The 9,756-nt window shown below is 56.3% G+C and overlaps 1 protein-coding gene across 1 annotated transcript; it reads left to right on the top strand.

The window, feature by feature from the left end:
* Klhl21 (kelch like family member 21) lies at positions 1-9,493 on the top strand. Its single transcript, XM_041652627.1, has 4 exons — positions 1-1,722; positions 4,041-4,446; positions 6,088-6,160; positions 7,035-9,493. Exons 1-4 carry the CDS (start codon positions 702-704, stop codon positions 7,326-7,328), a joined length of 1,794 nt encoding a protein of 597 aa, XP_041508561.1. The 5' UTR covers positions 1-701; the 3' UTR covers positions 7,329-9,493.
* Positions 9,494-9,756: the final 263 nt, after the last annotated feature.

Below are 9,756 nucleotides of genomic sequence, written 5' to 3'. Positions count from 1 at the left end.
TGCAGACTTGTTCCTACCCACAGTGAGTAGCCTGAAGGAGTAGGTTCGGAAAGTAAACTACTGCTTTTATGCTGACCAGACTTGACTGCTCGCTTTGAACTCAGGCATGAACACAGTGGAGGAGCGCCTTCCTGGAATCTGGCCCGGTTTTTCTTAAACGCGCCAAAAAAAAAAAAAAAAGACAACGAAGCTCTTGGACTTGTTCGTGCTTTGGTGCTGAATTGTGCAAATACTACTTTTGAAATCTGACGGGGGGGCATAAGTAACTACCCCGGAGCCAACGGAACTGAAAACAGGATCATCCTACCCAGATGTCCTGAGGTTCCCAGGAGCGCAACAGGGAATCTGGAACCAAAGGAGTGATTGTGGATTCGGGAGCCAAGCTCGCCTCTCCGGGCCTAACTCTGCAAACCGCTGGGCTGGACGGTGGTTAGCACACCTGGGAGCCCGCACTTGTCACCCGCCGTTGCCAGCTAAGCGTCCGCGGAGGCGGTTGAAAGTCCCGGAAGGGCAGAAAGGGAGCCGGCGTAGGCGGCCGTGACTCAACCAGCCAGCAGCGCTGGGGATAAAAGGGTTAAGTGGGCGTGGTCCGTGGTGTTCCGCCCCGGCAGACCCCGCCCACGGAGGCCGCGGCTGGCGTGCATATTTATAGAGGCGGTGCCCGGGGAGCCAGGGCGTCCCTGTGCCCGCAGTCCCGCGTCATGGAGCGGCCGGCGCCCTTGGCCGTGCTGCCCTTCTCCGATCCCGCGCACGCCCTGAGCCTGCTGCGCGGCTTGAGTCAACTACGCGCCGAGCGCAAGTTCCTGGACGTGACCCTGGAGGCGGCGGGCGGCCGCGACTTCCCCGCGCACCGCGCCGTGCTAGCGGCCGCTAGTCCCTACTTCCGCGCCATGTTCGCGGGGCAGCTGCGCGAGAGCCGCGCCGAGCGCGTGCGCCTGCACGGGGTGCCGCCCGATATGCTGCAGCTGCTCCTGGACTTCAGCTACACCGGCAGAGTGGCCGTGAGCGGCGACAACGCCGAGCCGCTACTGCGCGCCGCGGACCTGCTGCAGTTCCCCGCCGTGAAGGAAGCGTGCGGCGCCTTCCTGCAGCAGCAGCTCGACCTGGCCAACTGCCTGGACATGCAGGACTTTGCCGAGGCCTTCAGCTGCTCGGGGCTGGCTAGCGCGGCGCAGCGCTTTATCCTGCGCCACGTGGGCGAGCTGGGCGCCGAGCAGTTGGAGAGGCTGCCGCTGGCCCGCCTGCTGCGCTACCTGCGCGACGACGGACTGTGCGTGCCCAAGGAGGAGGCGGCCTACCAGCTGGCACTGCGCTGGGTCCGCGCCGACCCGCCGCGCCGCGCGGCGCACTGGCCGCAGCTGCTGGAGGCCGTGCGCCTTCCCTTCGTGCGCCGCTTCTACCTGCTGGCACACGTGGAGGCCGAGCCGCTGGTGGCGCGCTGCCCGCCTTGCCTGCGCCTGCTGCGCGAGGCCCGCGACTTCCAGGCGGCACGCTACGACCGACACGACCGCGGGCCCTGCCCCCGCATGCGTCCGCGCCCGTCCACCGGCCTAGCGGAGATCCTGGTGCTGGTGGGAGGTTGCGACCAGGACTGCGATGAGTTGGTCACCGTCGACTGCTACAATCCGCAGACAGGCCAGTGGCGCTACCTGGCCGAGTTCCCCGACCACTTAGGCGGGGGCTACAGCATCGTGGCGCTGGGCAATGACATCTACGTGACGGGTGAGTGCGCTGGGGGCTTTCCAAGTGAAACACTCAGGACCTGAATCTTAGAGCTCGACCTAGCCCTTGGCAGGGACTGCGCTAGTTTTTCCATTTGCTTTCAAGCTATAAGAGCCCCCTGTGCTAGCAGAGACTTAACTGCTTTGTGGGTCTCCGTGCCTTACGTGGTACAGCCTGCCTTGCTTAGCCAACTCCTTGCCCCGGAGGTGCCTCCCCCTTTTGGGTTAGAAGAGACAGGGCATTGGCCTGGCACAATGGCTGCTTTCTTTTAATCCCCAAGGAATGCGGGGACAGGCTGCAGGCTGGCGCCTGGTGAGACATCTCACCCTCCCCAAAGCTGGGACTTTTCTCCCTCCCTGCTAAGCCACAGGGGCCTCCTGACTCAGTGGCTTTGTCACCAGTGACAAGGTTTCTTAGAGCCTGCACCTCCGCGATGCACTGTGGATCACATGGTGTTTAGGCTGCTCTAGTCTACGACTGTAAACATGGTCACATGTCGAGCGGTTTTCTTCCAGTTACTTGGCTGAAACCCCAAAACACTGCCGAGTCACTGTAGGCGGGCCCCAGCCTGCCCCTGTGCAGGGCTTCTCCCACGTTTTTCACCAAGGATGAATCCCTATGATCAAACTGAAGGGGAGGCTAGCTACCTCCTTCTCCAGGCCAGCGGGGATGGCCTCTGGAACTGCTATATAAGGAAAGACCACTGGGACCTATGTCCCTTATCATATCAGGCTGGCAGGCACGCGGCTGGGCTGTCACAGGGGCTCAGCTCCACATTCCACAGAAAGCCCACTTCGATATTCCGGTGGTGTGCTTGTGGGTCTCAGGGACAGCCTCCGCTTTCCCAACTGGTCTCTGGATCCAGCCCTCCTTAACAACCCCTGACCCTGCTATGCTGGGCTCCGCCCTTACCACCCTGCCCCCATCTCTGAAGTCTGGCTGGTGATTTTGAACAGAGAACGGGCCAGACTCGCTCGCCCTTGAATAATTAGTGTCACAGCTGAACAGCTAATGGGGTGGAGGCAGGTGGCTCCGCCATTCCCTTCAGCTGCTGGTGGGGGATTTTCCTGAGGGGCCAGGAAGCTGCTTCAGCTGCTTCAGAGCGTCCCTGTGAAAGTCCCACAGTTTGTATAACATTCCTCAGACTCTTCCCTCAAAAGCTCTGGGCTGAGACAGAATGTCTCGGCCCTGTTCACGGCACCAGCCGGAAAGCCAGGGGCAGAGCCCCAAGATTCCTGGAGTCTCCTCATACCCTGAGCATTTATGTCTTAGATTTCCTTTATACAATTACTGTCTTTTGTTGACACACAAAATCTGTGTAGCTTGATAAGAGTTTGAATGAAGCATGTTTCTGTACTCTCCACTACAGTCAAAGCTAGAACCCCAGAGGTGTATGACGGTGTGGTTTGTGGCGTTAGGTCTCTTGGGTAACAGTGTGGGTTTCTTCTCATGTTCTGACACAGTCTTGGTTTCAAAGTGTCCAGGATGTCTAGGATTTGGTGGCCAAATCCCACGTTTAGTGTCTATCCAGAAGAGCTGCCCAGCCCCGAGATTGAATGGTCTGAGATAGTTACGTGTGATGGTGCGGCCGAGGGTAGTTTTGTTTGAGTCTTTTGTTTGTTTGTTTTGTTTTTTGAGACAGGGTTTCTCTGTGTATCCCTGTCCGTCCTGGACCAGGCTGGTCTTGACCTCAGAGACTGACCTGTCTCTCTGCCTCCCTCCTGAGTGCTAGGAGTAAAGGTACACATCTCGGCCCAGCTCTATTTTACTCTTTAAAGTATGAGTGTTTTGCCGGCATGTAGTCTGCACCATCTTCTTTTTTTTTTTTTTTTTGGTTTTTCGAGACAGGGTTTCTCTGTGGTTTTGGAGCCTGTCCTGGAACTAGCTCTTGTAGACCAGTCTGGTCTCGAACTCACAGAGATCCGCCTGCCTCTGTCCCCCAAGTGCTGGGACTAAAGGCGTGTGCCACCACTGCCCGGCTGCTAAGTGCTGGGATTACAGGTGTGTTGCTCTCTGGAGAGCAAACCCAGGGTTCATGCATGCTATGGTAAGCACTCCACCAGCTTAGCTGTATCCCCAGTCTAGGACAGTTGGAAGCGGCATCTTTTGGCTTTGATTTGACAGCAGTTAGGGGGCCTTGTGCCCTGCCTCAGTGACAGTGACCGCTTGGCAAGGCCGGAAGAAGACAAATGTATTTTGGGTGAAGGGAATCAGGCTAATTCCTTTGCAGGGAGAGGCCTACCCGGAAGTCCGAGAAGACACAGGTGGGTGACTCACTGCACGTGGGTTGAGCATCTGCCCTTTGTGTGCCCTGACAGGCGGGTCTGATGGCTCCCGGCTCTATGACTGCGTGTGGCGATACAACTCAAGTGTGAACGAGTGGACAGAGGTGGCACCCATGCTCAAGGCCCGAGAGTACCACAGCTCTTCTGTTCTGGACGGGCTACTGTATGTGGTGGCAGCCGACAGCACAGAGCGCTATGACCATGCCACCGACTCCTGGGAGGCTCTGCAGCCTATGACCTACCCCATGGACAACTGCTCCACCACCGCCTGCCGAGGCCGGCTGTACGCCATCGGCTCCCTGGCGGGCAAGGAGACCATGGTGATACAATGCTATGACCCGGACACTGACCTGTGGTCACTGGTGGACTGTGGCCAGCTTCCACCTTGGTCCTTTGCGCCCAAGACTGTGACCCTGAATGGTCTCATGTACTTTGTCAGGTGAGCCCCCGGGTACACTGTTTCCGACTCAGCATCCCTGCTGCCCATTTTATAGGTGAGGAAAAGCTGGGATCGGAGGCTGAGGCTTGTCCCACCCCTTAGACCGTTTCTGTGGCCTTCTAGGTTTTCTTAATCAAGCTGCCTCAAGGATAGTGGAGTCTTCGAAGTATCTAGCTAAGCAGCCCATAGGCTACCATGCATCCACCAGAACATGTACAGCATGCATGTTTCTAAGTGAGATAGAGATAGATGTCTCAGCTGTACCCTAGCCTGGTCACCTGAGTTTTTTTGTTTTGTTTTGTTTTCTTTTTCTTTTTTCTCTGAGACAGGGTTTCTCTGTAGTTTGGAACCTGTTCTGGAACTCGCTCTATAGACCAGGTTGGCCTCAAACTCACAGAAGATCCGTCCGCCTCTGCCTCCCAAGTGCTGGCATTAAAGGCGTGCGCCGCCCCCACCTGGTGGTCCCATGGTTTTGATGACCTATCTGGTCACAGCCAAATGTGCCTTAGATGGCTACTGAACGTTTGGGAGGGTAACTGGATTCCCTGTGTGTAGTGTGTGTGCACATACATGCGTGTGTGCATAGTCAGTGCTTCCCCCTCCCCCGGCTGGAGTCTGCCTGAAGCTGTGGGGCTGCGAGGAAGGGAATGACTGAATGACAATCCCTCTGTCTCCTCTGTCCTCGACTTTGATCTGGGAGCCCAAAGGTATGTGTGCCCTGAGCCTGCATTTTCCCTGACTGAGTAGCAGTGACCTTTGCCTGCCCTGCCCCCAAAATAGTAGGCCACCGCTCTTCAGGGTGAGCTCTGAGGAGCCTGAAGGGGACCCAAGTGTCATTGTCATCTAAGAGGTGGAGGGGCCTGGAGTCTTTAAATGCCAGGACCTGAGGGTCTGCTCTGAAAATGTCCTGGAACCTTCCTCAGCCTGGGTCCTGTCCTGTTATAAAACTACCTGGTCCTTCCCTAGGTTCCCCTGCCCCCCCCCCCCGCTTCAAGAAGGAGGAGGGGCTGGCTATAAATACAACTGTGAAGAGTGCCAGGTCTTTGCTTCAGCCCCTCTAGTGGCTGCTGGCCCAGTACCTTTGAGAACGCCCTCCCTGTCCTAAGGTCCCAGGGCAGGATCCTGGCACCTGCTGACTCCTTCTGGAGGACAGTAGTCAGTTTTGATTGCTAACCCTCCAGGTGGATGTGGGAGGGGTTTGCCCAGCCTGCGGTTTGCTTGTGTGCCATCCACACAGGAAGCTACTTCAGCCCCACCTAAATGCCTGGATATCCGTGACCAATAAAGGGAGCTGCCATCCTGAGCCTCCTGCTGTTGATTTCCAGAAGGGGGGGGGGGGAGCAAAGGTGTTGACTCTGCCTGGGAAGTAGCAGCCTTGAAGAGAGGATCCAGGGAGCCCTGTCCAGCCCAGCCCCTTCCAACTGTGGCTCTTTGGTCTCTGCTGGAAAGAAGACAGAGAGTGTAGGGATAACCCAGTGGGTTCAAAGCCAGTCTAGGCTACCAACCAAGACTTTGTTCAAAAATATACATACAGGTCCCCAGAAGAGTCAGCTGCTTTGAGGACCTTCTGGCCGGCCCTTCACACCCAAGGTGCCTCTGCTTTTGTCTGACTGACTGTCTTTGCCTCCCTTCCCTCCACAGGGACGACTCTGCCGAGGTGGATGTATACAACCCCTCCAAGAATGAATGGGACAAGATCCCGTCTATGAATCAGGTAAATTTGCAGGCGTGCCAGCGTTTGTGAGTGCAGGCTGGCCCTGCTTTTGCAACTGGACTGTCATTAAGACAGAGTGCTTGGGAGACAGTCATGGTGGGTGGGGCCTGTAAGGGAAGCGGGTGTTACCCTCATTGCGTTTGGAACTTGGCCGGTACCAGATGTTAAATAGGATCTCAAGACCAGACTAGTGGTCACTCACCCTCACTATGCGCCAGCACCATCGAGCAGAAGAGGGAGAGGAATCTCAAGAAGTTTTCTACAGAGAGGCAGCAAGGGCAGAGGCCCCAGGGCTGGCGTGTTTGTGTGAACGCTAGCAGCCATTGTGGCTTGAGGGAATGGGGTCAGACAGGTCCGGGAACTATCCACCCCAGCTACTTCCTGAGGAGTTGACCCGGAGAATACATTTATGGGACACATATAGTACGTGTGCCATGAACTCAGCACCCCCGCTGCAGACCTCATCTATCTGGTCAGGGTCTCCTATCTCCGATGGTACGGTGGCTCTTGGGAGACTTTGCCCTATCTGACCAGGTTCCGTTCCTAGCTGTCACTGATGGCTGTCCCAGCATACTGTCTCCTATCTGTAAGATAGAACGGATGAGCCTGCCCTAAGGGGCTGAGGCAGGGATGCTGGGTGTGGCCCACACCTGGAGACCATGCTGACCACATAAGGAGCCCCAATTTCCTGGTTGGAAAACAGGAAGGCATTGGCTTATGCTGTCTGCACTCCCTGGAAGGCTGGCTGAGGCTGGTTCTTAGTGCTGGGGCTATGATGTGCTGGGCTGTTCCCTGGAAGTTACTAGAGCAATCAGGGAGGGACGTCTGCCCTGCCTCAGTTGCCTGCCTCTCACTCCTCTGCCTTGACCTGCAGGTACATGTTGGGGGCAGCCTGGCCGTCCTGGGAGGCAAGCTCTATGTCTCTGGGGGATATGACAATACATTTGAACTCTCGGACGTGGTGGAGGCCTATGACCCAGAGACCCGGGCATGGAGTGTGGTGGGGCGGCTTCCGGAGCCCACCTTCTGGCATGGTAGCGTGAGCATCTTCCGTCAGTTCATGCCACAGACACCAGCAGGGGGCCGTGGCTTTGAGCTGAATAGTGGCAGCAGTGACATGGATGCAGGCCGCCACAGGCTGCCTCAGAACCCTGACGAGCTGCACTAGCCCAGGCCTGGCCCAAGGGAGGGCCTTTTCACAAGGGGCCTGGCACCTGCAGAGGAGCGGCCTCTCCTTTTTGCACATGAACCGGAGCAGTGGCTCCTGGCTGCTGAATGAGCCCTAGAGGTATCGTGTGACGGTTCCTATACACTCGGAGCCTGTGTCACAGCTTCTCGGGGCTGAAGCTGATGGTGACCTGTGTGTGTGGTCAAGAACCAGTGGCTGCTCCACCATCCTGTATCTCTGCCTTCCAGAAGTTACCTCCAGCTTGTAGTATCCAACTCACCGTGCAGTGTGCCTCTCCTTGCTGCCTCTTCCCGGGCCTGCTTGACCCAGGGCAGAAGGCAAGGGTCCCTATGACAGAGTGGCCTGGCCTGGAACACTGGAGACCCAGGAAGACAAAGGCTACAACAGAGAGCTAAACTCCACCTCTAGCGCCAAGGCTCCCGGCAGCCAGGTCCAAGGAGCATCAGTTCACCTAGCTTTGTATGTCTCTTAGGCCTCACCAGACAGCAGGGTAGGCTTTCAGGAGTTGAGGACTGACTGAGCTGGGGGATTAAACCACAGTGTGAGCTTGAAGGGGTCTGTTTCCATAGTTCATGCCCTCGCCTGGCCAGGAGGCCCTCCCTGGGGCTCTGTCCCAAGCCTGCAGGGGCAAGGCTAGAGGAAAAGACCGTGCCTCCTCGAGAATCTCACTGATACTTGGCCGAACGGACAGATGCCGGGCCTGGGAGCGACGACTCCTGCTTCAAAAGGAAGCCAAGCGGGGCGGCCCCAGCACTTGGTTCTAGGTTTGAAATGCTTGCGGTTTGAACTTGAAAAGAAGTAGAGGGGTTGGGAGAAGAGACAAGTGGCCCTGTCTGACTTGAAGATGTACAGGTCACCATTGTTAGACTTTTCCTGCCATCGTGCGGGAGACAGGATGTCTGAGAGCTCAGGCCCAGGTGCACGAGTAGCGAGACACCTGAGTCACAGCTCAGGGACCCCTGGGTTTCTTCCTGACCTTGAGTGGTTTCGTGGGTTTGGGGGCTGGGACCATTCAAGGTACCCAGTGGCTTCTCTGCTCGAGTCTGTCATGTTTCTTTGTGGAGAAGAGGGCGTTAGGACTGTCACGTTAGAGACAAAGCCAAGGTTCAGGGTGCGCTGGTGAACTTGGCTGACGGATGAGGCTCCAGGAATGGAGTGTCCCCATCACACACCACAGCCATCTTCTTGGCCAGGTGGCAGAAGAGGCTGCCTTAATTTCCCAGGCACCTGCCTTCTTCCTGTTTGGTTTGAAATCTGTTTCTAAAATGCTCTCCCGGGCGCCTGACCCTGGGGAAGATTGTGCCAGCCCAGGCCCACTGATGCCCTAGGGCTCCTGTAGGGTGTGCGGCTGTGCTTTCTGTCCTCTGGTGCTGTCAGCCCAGCCCTCTAGTGCCTCTCCTTCCTCTTGGCCTAGTAAACTCTTTCCGTGAGCCTTAAGAGCTGTCACCCAGAGGTGTTGATACTCCATGAGGTGCCTTGGCATGGCAGGGTGGAATCTTGTGTATCGGGAACTAAGCTCAGTGCTGGGGAAAGTAGCCTGGCCACCACTGTCAGGTCCTTTGGGGGACAGGCTAGGGGCTTCCCAGGGGAAGAGCTGCACTGCCGCACTCTCCTGTGACTGCAGTGGCTCCTGCCTTATCGTGCACCCTTGCACAGGGCCCCTCTGCCCACCTCCAGAGATACTCAGGTTTGCACATCACGACCCACGTCTGGGTAGGCACTCACTGTGGTCCTCCCACTGGGAGTCCAGGACAGTCCCTCCCTCAGCTTCACCTTTGCCACGGGCTCTGGGCTGTAACCCATCATTTGACACATGTCTACACACTAACAGGGATGAAAGCTGGGCTACCTGGGTATGGGATTGTCCCTGTCACATGTATAAAGCTTTTATATGTCAGGATAAAATTAAGTTATGAAAAGTTCTGTGCCTGGTATTTGCTGATCTATAAGGTATTTCTTATATTTATGACTTCAGAGACTTGTGTAATAATGAAGGTCACCTTCCTTAGGTGACTAGCATTCAGTCACACCAGTGGCTGGGGCAGATTTGTATATTTATTTCTGTCTACTCTCTAGGCTTCTGTGTCCAGCATTCTAAGGTTTTAGGATGCTCCCCTATTTTTTGAAATAAAATGTTTCCTACATGCTGGGTGTCATGGCTTTCATCTCTTTGTTTTTCCAGACATGGTTGCACCATGCATCCCTGGGTGTCCTGGAGCTCATGCTGGAAACTAGGATGGCTTCGAACTCCCAGAGATCACCTGCCCCCTAAATGCTGGGATTAAAGGTGTGCGCCACCACCTCCCAGCTGGCCTTCATCTTCTTGCTGCTTTGTCTTCTGGGAATCCTTGTGTGCAGAGGCCAACACTGGTGGTGGGAGGTAGATCTAAATAGAGCGAATGCAGAT

This window comes from Microtus oregoni, unplaced genomic scaffold, assembly GCF_018167655.1.
Source record: "Microtus oregoni isolate MIOR12 unplaced genomic scaffold, Mior012 000005F_ref0000423, whole genome shotgun sequence".
Classification (NCBI taxonomy): domain Eukaryota; kingdom Metazoa; phylum Chordata; class Mammalia; order Rodentia; family Cricetidae; genus Microtus; species Microtus oregoni.
Note: the sequence above shows the minus strand (reverse complement) of the source record. Positions and strands in the feature narration are given on the sequence as shown.

Excerpts from the sequence above, each read along its gene's own strand:
- Klhl21 (XM_041652627.1), top strand. The coding sequence starts at position 702 with ATGGAGCGGCCGGCGCCCTTGGCCGTGCTGCCCTTCTCCGATCCCGCG. Across the intron at positions 4,447-6,087 it reads GGTCTCATGTACTTTGTCAG|GGACGACTCTGCCGAGGTGG; the intron begins GTGAGCCCCCGG and ends TTCCCTCCACAG. Across the intron at positions 6,161-7,034 it reads AGATCCCGTCTATGAATCAG|GTACATGTTGGGGGCAGCCT; the intron begins GTAAATTTGCAG and ends CTTGACCTGCAG.